The sequence below is a fragment of the Nyctibius grandis genome, chromosome 5 (genome assembly GCF_013368605.1).
Source record: "Nyctibius grandis isolate bNycGra1 chromosome 5, bNycGra1.pri, whole genome shotgun sequence".
Lineage (NCBI taxonomy): Eukaryota > Metazoa > Chordata > Aves > Nyctibiiformes > Nyctibiidae > Nyctibius > Nyctibius grandis.
Window position 1 is genome coordinate 14,382,492 of NC_090662.1, and position 21,097 is coordinate 14,403,588.

The 21,097-nt window shown below is 40.6% G+C and overlaps 1 protein-coding gene across 2 annotated transcripts in view; it reads right to left on the reverse strand.

The window, feature by feature from the left end:
* Window positions 1-20,766, reverse strand: part of PTPN12 (protein tyrosine phosphatase non-receptor type 12) — a 90,456-nt gene extending 69,690 nt beyond the window's left edge. For both annotated transcript variants that reach the window (XM_068400941.1, XM_068400940.1), the window contains exon 1: window positions 20,447-20,766. In XM_068400941.1, coding sequence (XP_068257042.1) covers window positions 20,447-20,545 — 99 coding nt within the window. In that variant the 5' untranslated portion in view covers window positions 20,546-20,766. The remainder of the gene's footprint in view (window positions 1-20,446) is intronic.
* Window positions 20,767-21,097: the final 331 nt, after the last annotated feature.

The window sequence follows — 21,097 nt, forward strand, 5'->3', positions numbered from 1 at the left end:
TTATTAGGCTTCAAGTTTCATTGAAAGGATAGGCACTATCTGTCTCAGGGGTGAGAAGCTGGAACATCTGCCTCTTCTTGTGCTACACAGGTAACATTTTCTTCACAGGCTGGAAGGACAATTGGGGATTGTAGTATCTTAAATCATTTTATTACAAACATCTGAGGCTCACATGCATGCAACTTGACTGAGCAAAAAAACCAACCCACCAACAACAAAAAAGAACAACCAGTTTGACTGCACAACCCTTAATCCTTAAACCCCACAAGTTACAAAAACTGGCTAGGCTTTTTTTTTTTTTCCTCCTTCTTCCAAACAACCCTGAGGATCTAAACAAAAGCAAACTTTAGGTACAAGTCCAGGAGAAAGATGGCCCTAAAGCAGCAGTTTGCCTGCCCTGTGTCTGTGGAACCCACCCACTAGATGTCAGTGTCCTCTTGGGCAGAGCAAAACCACCTTGGAGCCCAGTGCAAAGGTGGCTCATAGTACTTGGTTGTCCGGTCAACTATGAAGAAGGAAACTTATAAAGCATCCCTGGGCATCCCCTGGGCCACAAGAGAAGCAGACAGCAACAGTAACATTTGTGGATGCCAGACATAGAATGTAAATATAGTCTTCAACACAAAGTTTAGCCAGTAAAGAGGCTAAAGGCCAAGAGCTGTTTCATGCAACATTACTGATTAAAAGTACAGCACATTGGTCAATAGCTACTAAGGCATGCTGAAAATGGGTAATAAAAAGGCTGCAAGATAAAGGTATTTCTGTTTCCTATTTCCTAAAAGACCCCAAACCATGAAACAACACTTTTGGACACCAAAAAATACTAGACACAAGAATAGGCTCTACCTCTACCAAAATTCAGTCAGGTCTAAAGAGGCTTAGACTCAGAAGCAATCGAATAAATTATTATAGCACAGCGTGGAATCCTCTGTGATAGGCATGTAAACACCACACCCTAAATAAAGGACAGAGCAGAAGTCAAAGTTCAGGCATATTGTTTGTTGCAGGAAGAAACAGGTAGGTGTTTCTATTCACCTGCTTGAAATCTAGATATTAACATAAACTATAAATTTAGAATAGAATATTTCATTTGGAAGGGACCTACAATGATCATCTGCCAACTGCCAACTGCCTGACAACTTCAGGGGTGTCTAAATTTGAGTCTACAAGGAGAATACTGATCTAAAAGGAATCTTAAACTTGACAGCAGGACCACATACTGGGAAACTAATGCCACCCCACAAATTATGGAGGGCTGACAGGCAAGGGCATGCCAGAGGGGAAGCAGCATCATGCGTTACAAAAGCAGACAGACAAACAAGAGGAAGGTGAGAAAAATCAAGTTAAGTTTCTATAACGTGTTTTAATGCACCCAGGATTGTTTAAGAGCTATACTATCAAGGAAGCAATCACAGAAAGGGTAACACACACAAGAAACCTGGTGGTTCTTGTGGAGGAGATTGGGAAGGTTATGGAGCTGAAAAATAAGAAATTAAGAATTTCAGGTGGGGTACAGGTACAGATTTCTTTCTTTTTCAAGATACCAGATCAATATGTCAAAGAACACTCTCACTCAGTCCCCCAGAAAGAAAAACCATCTTGAAGAAGATTTGAGCAAGCACAGGACCTGGCTGAAGGCACAGCTCCAGAAGAACCACTTACAGTTACTGCATACTTATATCTGGCATCCTTGCCAGACAGGAAAGGGCTAAAAAAAATTCACCACAACTTTTTCCTTTAGAAATAGGATTTTTTTTTTTTTTTTTTTAAAAAAAAAAAAAAAGAGGAAGTTGAATGAAAGGAAATTATACAGAGCTAAAAAAGTAAAACATTTTCAAGCAGGGCCTGTTCAAATGTGCCAGGTAGCAGTACCTGCTGCTATCCTGGCTGCCAATACAGCGGTGATGAGTCCTGGTGTCCTGTGATTGTCAACCCACTGCTACTGTGTACCAGTCTGGGAGCTTCTACTCAGAATCTGCCATTCAGGAGAAACTGGGAGGATGGCTCTGTTTCATTTCTTACCTTCTTGCTCTCAGTAACCACCAGTCAGAAGTATTAGACTAGGTGTACATTTGATTTGACATGTTACAGCATTTTTTGTATTCTGAAGAAACCAAATAGTATCATATGATCCTAAAATTTATCTACTCATCTTCCTCCCCAGTTAAGAATATAACTATTGCACCATGTACAGCAGACTTTTTTTTTTTCCTTTCCAGGCAGCATAATACAATCTCAATCATGTTATTGCTTTGTCCCAAACTTTAACTGTTCATTGTTTTATAACCAAGCTATTTCTAAGGGACTGTCTGTCTTCTACCCAGCTCCTATTTGCCTGAGCAAGTCTCAGACAGTTTTACCCTCTCGCTCTTACACTGAGAACCCAAAGACATCTCAAGAAGACTGCCCTCAGTATGGAAATAACGCCAGGGGTTTTTTTTCCCATGTGCATGTATGCGCTACAAGAATACTGTGCTTGCTGGTCCATCTCTTTCCAAGGTAATTGTTTTGATGATTTTAATGAACAAGTGGTCCTTTAACAGCAACAAAGGCAATAAGGGGAGTATCCCGACCAAATTCCAACTCTGGTAACATTTCCTATAAGTCTTATTTATACCGTATCTTCATCCACCACGTTGACACTATTGGTTGGTCAGAGACAGGCGTACTCAGCACTGACATAACTGGTCTGTAGATTCATCTGCTCTTTTTTACTCCCAGTAATGAATACATCTATAGTACCATGCGTGGCAGATTCTAATTTTAACACAACTAAAAAAAAAAAAAAAAGAACTAAAAATTTTTATAATATCCTTTCCAAGCAGCATAAGAATCTCATTCATATTATTCTTTTGTCCCAAACACCACAATTAGAATTATTAATATTCAGCTAATTTACTGTGTTCAACTAACAAGCCCATCACCTCAGCATACAAGTAGCCTTTACAAAGCAGTACGTCGTTAGTGGTTTATTAATTCTGATTTAATAATTATTAAATACGTACTTAAATATTTAGATACCACCAAAACCCTGTAAGTTAAAAATACTAATGGATTAGTGGGATTGATGGAAATCCCAAGTTTCTTATTTTACAAAAACAGCAAAAATATGATAAAACAACAGAAATAGATTCTAGGCCTTTCCATCTTTTAGAGAAAGGCAAGTAACCACTTCAGATACAACTCTGGAGTACTTCAGATTTTAAAAGTTTTCCTCTAGCTATAGCCATAAGTGCATAAACTGCTATTCATCTGCTTCTTTCCATCACATGTTGTGCAAGCTAACAAATAGAATACAGGAAAGGACAGTTTTTGATGACCTACATGATTATAAGATACGGACAGAGAGGTTTCCTACTTCTGTATTTTTGGGATTTTTTTAAGTTTGGTATGAGCCATGCTGCTTCATCAATGCACGACTCTTCAACTTCTGGCACAATGAACCATCACCAGGACAGAGTTTCATGCCCACTCCTACAAAGGTTAGCTGGAGGCACTAGCTAACATAAATGACAACAGCTATTTATATATTCACACTTTATATATTAATCACTTAACCGTTGCACCAAGTTTAACAGTTTTCCATCTCTTATTCCTTTTATTCCAATTCTGTTTCTTTTAATCTTATTCTGTAAACCACTAATCTTTATTGCCATTCCTTCCCCGTATCAGAGCAAACACTGTCTTTACAGCAACTTGCTACTGGCACTGGCTGCAGCCCACACTTGCCCATCTAGGAACAGGAAAGTTGCTCAATACTAAATGAAGTATTCCTCTTTTCTCCATTTACAGATACACTTAAAAAAATTCTGAGAAAAAACTACAGTTGTGGTCAAATTCACATTCTAATTCTGGAAGACCGGAAACCATTTCAGCAAAGCCACAGAATTAACAAGGTGACTCGGCGAGACACACTGACTCTGGACACATGAGAAGAGAGGCAGCGGGTGGATTAGAATCACCGAGCCCACTGCCTGCAGAGACCCGAGTCACGCCTTGTTTGACTGTAAAATACTGGTGACAGTTCCTGGCACAAGCAGAACTCCTTCCACGTTTTTACTGTCTCTTTCAACTCAGTATATTGCTCAACATCCATTACTCACAGAGAGCGCAGCAGGCTGCTAACCTGCGCACAAATAAGCTACGAATACCTTCCTGTTTTAGCTCACTAAACTGCAATGTTATCTCCACAAAGAAACTCCTGTTCTTGAATAGCTTCCTCCTAGCTTTTACTCTTCAGTGCTTCCTTCTCCATCAAGATGGTTTTTTACCTCCCTCAAGAACAATCACACTTTATAGCATTTTACTGAGTATTGAACTTACAGATCTATAATTGGAGAATTGACACTTAATTACAGTTTCAGATAATGGAAATGTAAGTTTGTGAACCCACCAGTCATGGCTCTTCAAAATGACAAAATAAGCAGATGAAATATGGCAAATGAGGAAAGTTGCATTACCCAAGTTACTTCCTCAGATCTATCAAAACTACTCTTGGGAAAGGCTAAATAAGAAAGAATAGAATCTAAAATTTTACAAAGAAAGATATGAAATACTAAAAGCAAGTAAAGTGCAGGTTTGTTTTTTATATAAGAAAAAAAAAAAAGAACAACTGGGAAAGTGAGGCTACATAGCACTGAACAACTTAAAAGGAACAGGTTGTACTGCTGCTCACAGCCATGAAAACTATGTGATTTGCTTTTCAGTGTGGAAACTGCCTTTAGTCAGAAAAAAACAAACTTCTAAATTCCTGCAGATGTGGAAGATTGCCTATTGCGGTATTTCTAGCTAGGAAATAGGCTAGATATCACATGCAGTTTGGACTGGGGAGAAACAATGACCCTTTCCAAATATCAAAATTCCCCATGCTTAGTAAAAGGAGAACTATTTAAGCACACTGTAAGTAGGACACAAACTAAGTTTCTCAATCTTATTTTCCCTCGATGGAAGCAGCAGCATTCCAAACAAAATCAATAGTTTTAAAAGATCTCAATTTATTTTCAACACATCAGTTAAGTTTAACTTCAACCCCAAGGTCTGCTGCAGTTTGACTTTAAGGAACAGTAGCATTTTTCTAAAGCAACACCCCCTTTAATCCTTGCATTGTGCCTTCCCTTAAAGGCTACCTTCTTCTCATTCCCAGTTGCTAGCATTGTGCATCAGTATTCCACTGAGTAACCAGAACAGCTATTAATGCTAATAAGCCCAGACAGGAATACACGTTTGTTCTAAAGAGACAGTAACTGCATGACAAGTAATAGGATGAGACATACAGGATTGCTAAGTCCTGGCTTTAAAATGCAAAATACAGAAATACATACTCTACAGCCAAAGTGAATTAATTCACAGGAGCACTGAAGTATCACAATGTCTTATGAGGATGCAAGTGCTTCTTGCAGATGCATTATGGTGAATAGTGTATTATGTGAGAACACTCGAGTACACACTACTTACCAGAAGACTGCATCAGTGCAAGCTGCACCGCTATTCTCTCTGAATATTGACTGCATCCCTTGTAGCTGTCAGGACTCAGCATTTATTTCCACATACTCAGCTTAGGCTTTGGTCTCCAGGAATCTCTGTAATAACCAAGCTTAGACAATAGTTCAATACTGAAGTTCCTCTTTTGAGAAGAGGGATCCATAAGCAATATTACCTAGTCCAGTAATACCCTGGAATATTAATCTTGGTGAAATGAACGAACGATAACACAAAAATTCATAAGGAATAGTCTGCATGATGATTCTTACGAAGACCATTTCCAAAGAGAATTCAAAAAGTCCAACTTTCAGATATGTGGAGAAAACAGCCTGTTACATTCAAAACAGCTTTGGAGAAACCCCTTCAATCCCTGCAGTTGCTTTTAACCGCTCTGGTTAAGCCTCATTATCTTGCTTCCCAGGCTTCTTGCCCCATTGTCCAGAGCTAACATACTTCTAAGATTTTTACTTATTAAAAAGCATAGAATGGTTTGGGTTGGAAGGGACCTTAAAGATCATCTAGTTCCAACACCCTGCCATGGGCAGGGACACCTTTCCACTAGACCAGGTTGCTCAAAGCCCCATCCAACCTGGCCTTGAACACTGCCAGGGAAGGGGCAGCCATAGCTTCTCTGGGCAACCTGTGCCAGTGTCTCACCACCCCCACAGTAAACAATTTCTTCCTAATATCTAATCTAAATCTACCCTCTTTCAGTTTAAGACCGTTCCCCATCATCCTGTCACTATTTGCCCTTGTCAAAAGCCCCTCTCCCGCTTTCCTGTAGGCCCCCTTCTGGTACTGGAAGGCTGCTAGAAGGTCTCCCCGGAGCCTTCTCCAGGCTGAACAGCCCCAACTCTCTCAGCCTGTCTCCATAGGAGAGGTGCTCCAGCCCTCTCATCATCTTCATGGCCCTCCTCTGGACTCACTCCAACAGCTCCATGTCCTTCTTATGTTGGGGGCCCCAGAGCTGAACGCAGCACTGCAGGTGGGGTCTCACAAGAGCGGAGCAGAGGGGCAGAATCACCTCCCTCAACCTGCTGGCCACGCTGCTTTTGATGCAGCCCAGGATACGACTGGCCTTCTGGGCTGCAAGCGCACATTGCCGGCTCATGTTGAGCTTCTCGTCAACCATCACCCCCAAGTCCTTCTCCTCAGGGCTACTCTAAATCCATTCTCTGCCCAGCTTGTATTTGTGCTTGGGATTGCCCTGACCCACATGCAGGACCTTGCACTTGGCTTTGTCGAACTTCATGCGGTTTGCACAGGCCCAGCTCTCAAGCCTGTCAAGGTCCCTCTGGATGGCATCCCTTCCCTCCAGCTTGTCGACCACACCACACAGCTTGGTGTCATCGGCAAACTTGCTGGGGGCGGACTCAATCCCACTGTCCATGTCGCCAACAAAGATGTTAAACAGAACAGGTCCCAATTCAGACCCCTGAGGAACGCCGCTTGTCACTGGTCTCCACTTGGACGTCGAGCCGTTGACCACAACTCTTTGAATGCGACCATCCAGCCAATTCTTTATCCACCAAGAGGTCCATCTGTCAAGTCCATGTCTCTCCAATTTAGAGACAAGGATGTCATGCAGGACAGTGTCAAATGCTTTGCACAACTCCAGGTAGATGACATCAGTTGCTCCTCCCCTATCCACCAGCGCTGTAACCCCGCCATAGAACGCAACCAAATTTGTCAGGCATGATTTGCCCTTAGTGAAGCCATGTTGGCTGTCACCAATCACCTCTTTGATTTCCATGTGCATTGATTATTAGAGCTAGGTAACATCTGCAAATTTAACTTTCTCTTTAAGAGGATAAGAAAGCAAATAAAATGTGTGGCTAAGCTATTCTGTTCTGAATTTATAACTAGACTCAAGTAGACCAGCCACTTCTACTTTGACCATTGAATTAAAACAAAACGAACAAAAAACCCAACAAAAAAATCCACCCACATACCTTATCTCTTATTATAACCCAACAATTGATCAATCAATCAATGCTTGCACATCTTAAAAGTGTGCCAAACTACACTATAGACAATCATTTGCCTTCAGTTCATTAAATCCATAACAACCTGTATAAAGTTAATGCTGGTTCTGGAGAGCTTCCAGTCTAAAAGCAAGGCAATGACAAAGCTGAAGAAAAATATTCAACTTATTCACATGGTTTTCCACTCATCATGCAATGACCTCTGTCTTCCAAAAACAGTAACAACTGATGGTTCAAAAAATAAGGAAATCATTCTACCAGTACAGGGATAAGGTAGCACAAGCACAGGAGTAAAGGGGAGGGAAGAAAGAAAAAAGAAAAAAACAAACCAACCATAAAGAGAGAAGCAAAATGAAAATAAAATAGCCAAGCCAGATCAGAGTTAATACGTATTGAATCAAAAAAATACATGTTGCAATTTGCATAAGATCTGACAGAAGTACTATGCCCAGTGGAAAACTATACACTTCTCAGGGATGATTCAACTACTAGCTGACATAAATGCAGAATTCCTGAAGGGTATCTTCTTTATACAATGTCCAGAAGCCAGACTGAACAAGCTAAAGACAAATCAAAAGACAGTTGTATGAATGCAAAAGGAAGCCCACACAAGCAAGCGCAGCTTCTATCTTTTCTTCTGCAAAAATCCTTCCTCCATGCCATTTGAGGTACCCTTAAATTTCACAATACACCTTGCATAAGCAAAGTCCCCCAACTTTCTTCTGGAGGTTTTCTCAAGCCCAGTTTATAAATTAAAAGGTTTTATATACTTAACTTTCCATACAAGATGACAATCATACACTCACTAACCTGATCTGCCACAGGAAGGAGAGAAGGTTGTGATCTCTATCCAAACAAGTCTTCAGTTCAAGCACATAAAAATTGGTAAGCTACATTCCTACAGACAGAACATCTGATGTTCTCGGTTGTTGCCAGTCAACCCTAAATTCCAATACCACACTAGCAAGAATCTGTTAACAGGTAAAGGAAAAAAAATTCATACAAATCTTTTAAGTATTGTCTGCTGAGTAATTATCACTTGTCTTGGAATAGTTTGCAAGGAACAACACCTGAAAATGTACAGCATCAGCACGATTCAGGAAACTTCTGACTTCAGGATCAAGTTCTGGAGGTTTAAAGTGGTAAGTAATACAATGACCCCATGAAATCTAAAGGACACGGCACCTAAATGCAAGAATAAAAGGAACTAATTTTTGCATTTATTTACTAAAGTCAATGCCAGTGACTTCCTGACATGCCACACAAGATCCTTTACCTGACTAAAATCATGGTCATGTTTAGTTCAAAGGTACTGTTCTCTTTAGAAATAAATCAGTTCACTACTTAATTATATCCCTACACTGAATTCCCTCTTCACTTCATTGCTAATTTTCTCATTTCCAAACACACCCTGGCCTGATGTACGCTTAATATGTCTGGAAGTTATCTTCATCCATAAGAGCTAAAAATACCATCACTGAGGTTTTTATATGCACATACTTTCTTCATTGGATGATATTGCCTTACTTTACCAGACACGGAATATTTTTTCTATGAATACAGGAAGGGAAGCCTATTATGTACGCTATAAGACTGAACAAACAGGATGCTGGCTTCATTTTCACACAAACACCAATTTAAACAGTGCTAATGCTTTTTAAAATGCTGTGCAGAAAGGTATGTTGCTATAGCTTTGCACCAAAAATGCTACAGTGTTTAAAAACGTATAAATTACCAAATGTAAGCTCTCATTCTGGCTATTCTGTATTAGAATTAGTTACGGGATTAGCTAGCATTTTAGCAGTAAATACTATTTCCCTTTAGGAAATCACAGTTTATACGTGGATTTATGGCAACAGCTCGCTGACTTTAGGATACGCACATTTTTTCAGTGTTATTGGTCTCTCTATTTATATCATTTATTAACAGGCTACAGATTTCTGTAATTTGTAAGAAATACAAGTAGGTTTCTCTCTGCCACAGTTTCATGTATTCACATTTCTACCTGTTCTTTTCAGAACAGCAAAAATAGGAAGTTGACATGTTAACTTGCAGGCTGCATTTTCACTGTAACAAAATCCAAAGAAAAGAAATGAAAGCTATAATTGGGCTGCCCAGGGAGGTGGTGGAGTCACCATCTCTGGATGTGTTTAAGAAAAGACTGGACATGGCACTTAGTGCCATGGTCTAGTTGACATGGTGGTGTCAGGGCAATGGTTGGACTCGATGATCCCAGAGGTCTCTTCCAACCTGATTGATTCTGTGATTCTGTAATTTCATCATCTTAATCAAAATATTAAGAAAATATCTGGCACCAGTTGAAGAAGCAACTGGAGCACTGTCAGGCCAATTCCCACAGCAGTTCTATGGAATAGCTTTTGGAAAAGTTCTTCTGTTCATAATAAAAGGTTGAGATTGATTTGTGAGTGACTATATGGCTTAACACCCAGCTTAATGGCAACTTACTTCAGAACACTCAGTTTGAAAAAGGGACTGGTGCCCAAAGCTTTAAGTGCAAAGCTGCTGTGTTTCAGTTTTGTAGCAAAAAGCTGTCACATTTCTCCCTTCTGGGCCTACTCTGCATGAAGTAGGAATAACAGAAAAATGAAGTATCTATAAAACAGTACATTTCTTCACTAAAATAAATTCCAGTGAGTGCCTGAAGTACTTCCCAAGATCCTTCCACCTGCCTAAAACCATAGTCATTTTTCTCCATTAACATTTATATGTAGCTCCCTATATGTCTATTAATATTTACACACAGTTACGTTCACGCAACCTCACAGGAAGTGAGTTAAAATTAGTTTTACATTTTAATTTGGTCATAATAAAAATCAACGTGGCTTTGTGTAACCACCTATACTACTAAAAATGGAAGTCTTAGAAGAAACTGTCAAATACTTAGAGCTATCTGGGGAGACTCATGATATCTAAGAGATTATTTCCTTCCTTTAACAGTTTGTGCAATGGGGGTGTTGCCCTATAGGCAATTTATAATTGATTCATTTCTGCAGGAGTTCTCAGGTTTTTGAAGCAGTTAAACTAACCTACATATGCCCTTCCCTCCAGAATAGTGTTTCATTTTCCAGCTTTATTTTCAGCTAAATGATTCCCTTGAGTACTCCTACTGGACAACTGTATTCATTTCAATTAACAATTACCTATTTGCTAAAATTATCAGAATATACATGAGGGAGTAACTAATAATGAAAGCACAGCTTCCAGTTGTAATCCTGCTTCCTACGCAGGAAGGCAAAGATTCAAGTAGAAAATAAGGGAAGGATTCAGACTTATTTTCTACGTGTGGAAAAAAAAAAAAACCTCTATGCGCTGCAAAAATGCAGGACATAATACATTTGCTATTGAGGCACTCCATGATCAATTTTACTCACTCACAGAGTAGCTAGTCATCAACTTACAAACCCAACCTATCCACAGTCTAAGTGCAGTGTACTATTCACCTCGCTTGTTTTTCTTTGTTTGTTCTGCTTTTTATGTTAATTAATTTCTCATTTTTGTGTAGTAAGATCGTGCAAATACTGGACAACTAATCCAATAAGAAAACCTAAGTAGGAAGCTATATTCAAGCACCATATATGCTACCAGAACACTGAGTGCCTTGAGGACAAAAAGACACTGTTCCACTACAGGGTTATGCATTAGAGAGTCAAATACAGTCAAAGAAGTGGAACACCACTCAGGCTTCTCAAGAGCTGTGTAGTTCCCACAGCAATCACTCATTTCAACATGGTGCATGTTCTACACTGGCAAGTCCCCTGAACACTTAAAGAAAGGAAACCCATGTAGCACCCTTCGAATTAGGAATCCAGTTGTTCAAAGACAGCTGTGTCCTCCAAGAACTATCAGAGGAATAAAAATAACGCCATACTAACATAAATGAAAGACAACATCTATTTTAGAGAAAAAAAAAAATCAAACTATGGAAAACAATATGAAATTTTTGGACCAACAGCCCCCTCAAGCTCTCAAACGTGGTGAGTAGCTGGTAATCATGCCTACCAGCCTCTGAAGTCCAGACAAAACCTGCATGAGCTAGAACTTTCTCTCATCAGCTCCAGACATCCAGCTCAGCACAAGAAATGCATTTCTCATCCATGATATTGATCCTATAGCAGACATGAAAGACAGCAACGACAGCAGAGGTGCTAACTGCCCAACCTCAATAAAAGCAAGAAGATGAGACAATGCCACTCACGTACCACATTCTCTTCAGCCTCTCACTGACTATCCTTTATCAGCTGTCCAGAAGAAAAAGTCTTGGCCCCTTGTTCCCAGCGTAGCCCAGCTGCACAGCTGAAAGATGGTCATCGACCTCTCCAGAACGAAAGTAAGAACTGCTCTAAATCTCACTGATCCACATAGAAGCTGTTCTTCCTGTGATCACAGAGTACAAAACATCTGTGTGTCTTCAGATGAAAAACAAAACGCAGATGCCATCCACATGAGGCAGTTTGAGTGACAAGACAGCAAGACAGACAAATGCAGCAAGATGCAAAATTGTTCAAGAGGACACCACTGTATTCTGACCTTAGAAAAACAAACAAAACCAGCTACAACATACAAGACTACATAAGAAGGAAGTTGATGTAAAAAAGTTTGTTTAAAATTGACAAGTTCAGTATTATAACTAAATAAAAGATATTAAAGCAGTACATATGTTCTTTAAAGCAATATGGTTTTAACTAAGTTAACTTCCCCTTAGAGACTGATGCTTTCCAACCTATGACTTTAGACACCAAAACTCAAAGCTAAGATCATACACTTAAAACTAATATATTTCAATAATGTTTAAGAATCAAGGCCTGCTCTCCAACATAGAAAAGAATAAGAGTGTAGCACTTCCTCCAAAGAGGAAGGAACCTAAATTATATGGATACGCTTACAAACACTCAACAACTGTGTTAGGATTTCTGCAAATCATAACAAATTAAAAATTGAACAAGCCAACCAACTCATACAGCACTTACAACTTTCAGTCTACTAAAGTAGTTGCCCTTGGCACATTCATAACACTAGGCAATTCAATTCTTCTTACTGGGAAGCTCAGAAGTAGGGAGCTCAGAAGTAAAATAAATTTCAAAAAGTCAACTGTAAGAAGCATCGTGGTAGGATTTCCTTTAAAATTACTGATGCTTCTTTCTAGAAATCTGAATGAACGAAACATGCATCTTTATTTGCTTTTCTTCCTAATGACACGTCTAGCCCATGAGGCAACATCATTCATAGCTTCAGTCCTCTTATAATAGCTAGGTATTTTCCCCTATTGAAGTAACTGGCTACATCAGCTCGCTACTTTTCACAGCTGATAATTCAATTCTTCTAGGCTTTTCTTTCACAAGATGCTTCCATTAGAGCAATAATGCCTTTAAGTCTTCCCATAAATTGATTACCACCGATAAAATTACCTTTTAAAGAAATTAAAAGTATCAGTTTGTAGAAGGATAGATAGAAGGAAAAATTAGGTCAACCAAACTAGGTCATCCATTTATACCTCTATTTATCTGCTACCTTTTGGGAAACTTATTTCTCTCCTTCATCTTTTTAGTTGTGTAAGAATTTTTTCATTCTAAAGCTGACGGCAAATGTGTAGCTAGAACAAGGCCCTCAGAGATACAAGCAGTAACTTTCCTATGCAAACCTCACAGTGACTGAAACATCCTGACACCAGTATTCAAAGATACTTTAGAACAACAGTTCCCAACCCAGAACGATGGTCCTAAAATCTGACAGACTTTGCTGTGCTCTCCTCTTACAACTCTTTCCTTACCTTGGTGTGCACTCTCAGCTTCCCTAGTAAAGCGGCTAGACTTGTACTGTCTCAGCAGTATTGGGTCTGAACAAATTCTGTTTCTCGAAGATGTAGAGGGACTCGAGACAGTACTCTGACCACACAGCCGCTCTCTGGGGCTTCTGGTTCTGAATCAAAAACTCCACAGCCGTACCAGAGCACTCACCTTCCATGAACACATTCTGACTGTTCAAATTTGCAAAAATAATTCATGAGTTAAGTTTACATTGGCAAGGTTTTTTTGCCAGGTGAAGCAGGAAAACAAAGAGCTTAATCTCTTTGCAACATTCACATGCTAGTTAACAGAAATAGAAATACATATCCATGCTTCATTTAGGGCAAATATACACAGCTGAGTTATCCGAGTCTGCACTAGCATAACTGTAGCAATTGTGGAGTACATCAGCCCTAGGAAAACACCAGGATGCAAATACTGCACTTCCTAATGGCACAAAGAGCTTCTGCTCTACCCAATTAACTTACACTTTACTCAGTTCCGTATCTGACCTTTAACACTGATGCCTCTCCCTAAATGAAAGCTGTTTTATAAGACCAAGACTAAAAACATCATCTAGCTTCTGATTTCAGTTCTACAAATGTGTACTCAAGGTACTACTATAGTTTCACCTTTCCCCAACGCTAACGAGTGCATTGCTATTTTCCCTATGCCAAAATGTCCTATGTACTGTATCAGAGTACAGCTGCAGCAGTACACAACACACTATTTAAGATGTGTGGATTTTAACAGTGAAGAAAATTGAAAAGGATTTCTGTTTATTACAAATGAATGACTTTAAGATGAATTTAAAAGCCTCGGACTTCCGTTGCGCTATTATCAAATGTATACACATTAGATAAGCAGATATTCAGATTTACCTTTTCCTGCTTGCAGAGCTGATAACTTCTATTTAGCTATAACATCAAGGAAAAATACCCTGAACCTATTGCAGTTTTAAGGTAAATTATGTACACTCCAAAACAAGAAATTCTTACTATAGCAATCAGTTACACATATATGCGGAGTAGTATATAGACATACATCCAGATATACACACATATATGTATATGCATATATCTCTGCATGTACATAGATCTACAGGACTATAGATTAGGGTCTAGGGTTGATGAACTATGGTCACATGAGATATCTATACATAGGTATTTAGGTATCTGCCCGTATATATACACACACATGTATCTATCTGTATATAACTACATACAGCAAAAGGCACTGTAGGATTGAGATATGAATAAAAGCAAAGTATGTATTTGACACGCTACTTCAATTCTTTGGAGTGCATGTAGTATGCCATGGGGTGCAAGGTCAAGATTACCGTTTGCTCCTCCTGGACAGTTCTATAATATTCAGCAAAAATCACTACACAACCCTTTTTACTTTGTAAAAACAGTAGACTTACACCCTGCTGTCTTTAGAAACTGAGCAAAAAGAACTGAGTACCATGCAAGCTATTTGACACAACCCAGAGCGTTGCCTAACGGACCTGTTTTAGTTTCATTTGCCCGAAAGAACTACTGCAATTTTAGGCAGAGTTTGCAACTTCTTATACCCCAGGGTCTCTATAGCAGCTTTGTGGTTGTATCCAACCGCCCCTATGAAAATTCAGAATGGCATCTTTGAAACAACAGGAACAGCACTCATTTCCTCAGAAGGGGACAGAAAAGCTGAATATTTAAATGGAACGGTTGGTCACAGAAAGTTGTGTTTCTGTGTTAACATTTAAAGAGCAGTATTTCACAAAACTTCAGAAGCCTCTGAAGTTAGGGGTTACTGAAATTACTTTTCACTCATATTGCTCCAACCAGATGTAGTCTATGTAAATGAAGTTTCATGAATGGCCTGGATGACTATCACTGCTCACACTGAAGTAATCTGTTGGGGTGTGTGTCCCCAGTCAAATTAACAGCATCTAGCTGAAATACAGTTAATGGAAACAAAACACACATTAACACTCAAAGCATAATATGGAAGATGAGCAGTAACAGACCCATTTTTTACTCTGAAATTATAAAAAGGCTCAAAGCATATCTAAAGTGACAGTTCTCTATGACCTATTAACACATGTAAGAGCAGAGCTGCTTATAAGAGATCAGCTGTACAACACACGTAGGGGTCATTTTCTCCACGGCAATCACTCCTATCACACTTAAGGGAAGAGAAGTGCTCAGAACTGCTGATGCTCATTCAAAAGCTCTCAATTTACAAGAATTTCATGCAAACCTATATTTATACAAATTAAATTCTGTTAAAGTTTCAAGGAAGTTTACCATCTAGTTGATTCTACCGAAGTGTTTTTCCTAGTTTAGCCTTAACAGATAAAAATTATTTCTCTTTAAAAGACAGCGTGTATTTTACAACATATATGATAAAGCATAAGTTGAGAGTTCATATTTCAAACTACGTGCTAGAACCATGAAACTCACTAAGTAAATAAATACAAGAAAACATCATTTCCAAAAATATCTATACAGTTTTTTTTTTTTAAATTTAAAAATAATAATGCAGAGAGATATAATACTCTTATCTTTCTTCACTAAATTTCCAGATTATATGCTTGCCTTATAAACTTGAAAAATATCTTCACAGATACTCAAGTGGTATATTAATGGTATTTGAATCAGAAAGGCTTACACAAATGCACATTAATACATAGATGAGCTTTTAAGAAGAGCATTTCCCAAGTGCTATGGCTATGGTTGAATATAGCATTTGTGATACCTTGAATGCTACTTCAGAACGTACAGGAATTAGAACAAAATCAATGTCACAATTGCCACTGCCACATGGACTTTCACTATGTATCTTAGTAGTCTTGATCAGTGATTTACAATAGTCTAGGATTGCTAATTCATTTTCAGTAGTCTTAGGCATTTTAGAAAAGATGTACTTTCCTGGAAAAAAAAAAAACCAAACAAACAGGGAAAGCAAGTTTTATAACATCTGGCATAGCACTATGTATGATCAACTTAGCTTTTATCCTTGGAAGTCAAGCACATTCCACCTCCTCTTTTTTTAAATAAGATTTTCACAAAACAACGAGGCAGAAGTACTTAAAAACAAAAATTCTGAAAATAAAACCATCAAGAGGTTAAAAGCATAGAAACTACCTTTTTACCCATTTCAAATCAATGTCCCATTCAAACTCCCTTTCATACTCTAGAAAACAGCACATCAAGTTCTTTACTATCTTCAAACCTGGGAGTTTCAGCTTAGATGGATTGATCAGAATACAGATACACGATATTCAGTTGTTTGAGTTAGTTACCAGTGTCCCCTTGAACGAAAGGTATAAAAAGATCTGAGGCCAGATGTAGGTACCTAGTAACTCCTTGCAAAGTTGTGAAAAATCATTATTATTTAGACCAATGAGCTAAGACAGGATCATTTTGACACCACTACCTCCAAACAACAGCTAATAGTCCCCTACAGAGTACCCATTGCAAAAACCACAAACACTTTCAGCCATGTTCTGCGTTCCATGACATCAAATTAGCCAGAGATATAACCCAAAAGATTAAGCCAGATTGTCATATATCACAAAACATTTAAAACGTAACACCTGATTTTTTAAGGTAAAGCTTTACACCATTCGTATTTCAGTTCTCCTATAACAACGGCAACCTCCATCAGACAAATCATAGAAACGAGAGTCTCGGAATGCTTTTGTCAAGACTATTGTATAAGAAAACAAAAATTTGTTAGTTGTGATAATTAAATGAAGATCGGCAAAAAATATTTATTGAGGTCTTTCTAAAACCTAGAATCTAGAAAAACTGCTTTCTTTACCTCCATATGGAGCTTTGACTTCAAATCCTTGTTTGATGTAAGACACATGTTCATTATAGAAAATCAGAATCTGGACCATGTTGGTTGTATTCATACAACATGAAACACCAAGAAGAAGCAATCTATACCTACTTCCTTTTGCCCAAATAACAATGTCAGCAGAAAACAAGGAAAAAGTATACTCCTGGATGTATTGTAACCGTACTAGTAAAATCCTAACCTGCACTATTTTCGGAAAAAGTGCACTTGCCCCTATATCCACAGGTACATGTTTATTGGCAAAACACGCAGACAAGCCTACACTGTTTTCAACTATCCGCTTCATTTAAACCTAATTGTGCGCACCCATAGTACTGAAGTGATCCACTAATAAGTCCTGCTTACTTTCTATTGCAAACTAATTAAAATTAAATACATTTGATTTCCAGTAACAAACTTGCTATTGGTGCCCAGATTATACAGGTTATCCTGTAAGCAGGGTGGGAAGGAATAAATTTTCCACCTTCCAAGTGGAACACGTTGTCAGGTATGTCAGTGGCATTATTAAACAGCAGTCTCAGTCACCTACACTATGGACTTTCAATAACATTCAGTCAGACTAATCAGTCTACCTGCGCACGACTCTAGCTTCTCTACCCTCTCTTCCAGCACTCCCTGCCACCTATCAAGTATTTTTTGTTCATTCACTCAGGCCTAAATATAATTCTGTAAGCCTATTCAAAGGCAATAAAGATGTGAAAATAAAGAATTGTTTTCAATTGCATTCACCCACTATTCCACTCCTATTTTTAGATTCCATTCTGACTTGGAAATGAAGCGATGAGTAACAGCAATTCCTATTCCACAAATTTGCCACTGCTTAGCAGCAACAGCACATCCTGCACTAAAATGAAAAAAGACAACTTCCTCCCTTCCCCCTCCCCCTAAAAATCTCTACTAAATCTGAAAGAAAACAGAATACTGAAGCTTTTTATCCCCTTCACCTCTCTTTTCTTCTCCCTTTTTGGTCATTTTAAAGAGCATCTAAGCATGGCTCTGTTAAAAAAAACAAAAAAAAACAAAAAGAAAACAAAAAAAAACCCAAAACACACACACCAAAACACACACTCAAAAACCAACAAATTACCCCAAGACGTTCATAGTGAAAAGTAAAAAAATCAGTAATTATGATTCTTGTCACCACACTAATCTATATCTGCTTTAGTACACAGAGGTCAATATTGAGACTTCTGTGGATATTAAGGCCAAAGATCAGCATTATAGTTTCCTGGTTTCCCTATAATTTATTATGCAAAAATCAAATATGAAAGTTCGAAATAGAAAGTGTTAAGAGCACAAAAGAAATTTTGAATGCGGTTCTTTCCAAAGCATGTATCAGTGTTTCAGGTAACACCTTTCTCCTGAAATGCCTTGCCAAATAGTTCCTGCAATCCTATTTTCCCATTATTTAGCAGCATTCTCTTTCCTTGCTGCTCTATGAAAGCAATGGGAAAGCTTACTGACTATACAGTTGACAGCTATAGAAACGCCATGCTGTCAAATAGAAAATTGAAAGGAAAGCTATTTTTCCATACAGAGGTGCCACTACTTAGAAGAAAGGATGACAAAACTATTGTATACCATTCGACTAAAACAAAGCTAACGCATCAGGCTATTTATCAGATACGAAATGGTAGAAGTGGGTTAGGAGATCTAGTACAAAGTATTTAACATAAAGGCTATTAAAAAAAAAATCCCACATTTTCCACTAGTCTAGGCCACCCTTTTTGTAAAGTACATGAGTTTACATGAACAAGAAAGACTCATCAGTACAAGATGTCAATTTGTGTTTAGCAGCAATTGCATTACTAAAACTATCACTTAATGAAACGGTTCTGTCAAAGTATTTAACCTTTACATTCTCATGCAAAGAGGCTCTATTCAGCGAAACAGTCTTAGAAGTGTCCTATCGCTCTAATGCCACTCTTCATTTCACATATTTCTCTCTTCCTTTCCCACACGCTCAGATGTTTCGGCAGCATACTTTCAGTATTTGCAAAATCCTGCCCAAAGAGCATGCCCGATTTCCCACGGGCTCCCACCCCACCCTGGATGAACTCGCTACTTCCCAAAGTCCACTCCCCTTCCTCTTCCACCCCTGGACCTGCCAGCGCTCCCGACGCCCCTCCGCCTTGCGCAACATCCGCGGCCTCCTCCCCACATTTCAGGCAATCCCTGACTCGACGTTTGTATTGACCTTTTTTTTGGTTTTTTGTTCCCAGATCACTAGCAAAGACTGACAGCTTAAAGGGATAATGATGTAGCTTTAATCCCAAATACCACTGAATAATAAAACAACCTACAAAGATAAGCGTATACGGAGGTCGCTAACCCGCTCCTCTTCAGCTCTTCTGTGGGTCAAACTCTACTTTTATATTAAGCATTTAAACAATATTGAAAAGCGTCAGTGACATCTGCCCAATCAAAATTATTGTTCACAGCTCAGACCATCTATTCAAAATATAAATCTCCTCAAACATTTTAACAGCCCGATTAAACAGCTAAAATAAACCAGGGAAAGAGCTAACTCTCCAATAAATTCTTCCCTCCAGCACACACGTTAACCAAAGGCTGACGGTGAACTGATCTGGAAGGAAGAAAGGACGAGGGATACAGGCAGGGCTACGATGGGGGATGGGGAGCGCAGGGAGATGTTAGGGAAGGGAAGATGAATATTCCTCCAAGGACTATTCAATACATTTAACGCATCTCCTCGGAAAGAAGAGAAAACTCAAGCAGGCGGCTACAGGGGCAGATAAAGGGGGAAAGGAGGGAAGGAGTGCCCCATTATCCCCAGATGACATTATACACGGCAGCCCCGCGAGAAAAGGGGCTGTAAGGGAAGGAAGCGCTCACAGCCCTCCCCGAGCCGCCTCTGTCCCCTTTATCTGCTCAGGGAAGGAAGGGGGGGGGGGGGGGGGGGGGGGGAAGGGGGGGAGGGAGGGACGCTCCCGTTTAATTTTGCAACAGCCGATGACCCACCATCTCCTAAGGAGCAGAGAAGGGCCGGGCAGGGGGCTGCGGTGACGAACCTTCCCGGTGGGTGCGGGCAGGAAGAAGGGTAAATTAAGGCCGTCGCCGAGCTCAAAAAGTGGCGGGGGGCACGGGGGAGCCGGACGAGCTTCGGGGCTACACAATAGCAGGTCACTCACGGGGAAGCGGTGCTTTCCCCGACACCCCCTTGCTCGCAGGGGATGGGGAAGGGGCTGAGGGGGCAGCCCGGCACCTCGACCCCCGCGGCGGGACCACCCCCCCAGCCCCGAGGGGAGGCAGGAGCCCTGCCCGCACTGCCCCCCCCCCCCCCCCCCCCGCGCCGCCGCCCCTCACCATGAAGTCGCTGGCGAAGTTGTCCTCCCCATTGTGGTCCGTGTCCTTCATGGCCTGGACTCGCTTAATGAATTTCCTCAGGATCTCCTCCTGGCTCATCCTGCCCCGCCGGCCGCCCTGCGGAGCTGGAGCGGGAGCCCCAGCCCCGGCCGCCCGCCCGCTCTCCGCCACGAACCGGTCACCCAGCTGCCTTTCCTGCCTCACCTCTCCTCTCTCACCCTCCGGGCCTGCCCCGCGGCCTGCTGGCGCGGGCGGCGCGGCTCCCCACCCCGCTCACGGCCGCTCGGCCGCCCGCTCCATCCTCCCCTCCCTCCGCCCGACTCTCCCTGGACGCCGCCGACACAGGGACACGACGAACTCCCCACCTCCTCCCCCCGCGCAGGCGCGGCTCCCGCTCCTCCGGCGCTTCCTATGCCCGCCCCCCCTCGGGAGCAGGCCCGCCCCCGCTTCCCGCCCATTGGCTTCCCTGACGGTCCGCCTCGTCCTACTGGTGGTCGCGCACGCCGATCACCGGCTAGCCCACCCTCGAGGGAGCAATGGTTGCGCTCTTCGCCTCGCCCCGCTCTGCCAGCCCCTCCCGTTTCGCACGGATGGGACCTTCCGAAGGGCGCCCAGTGGAGCTCTGGAAGGGACCACTTGGCGGGCGGGGAG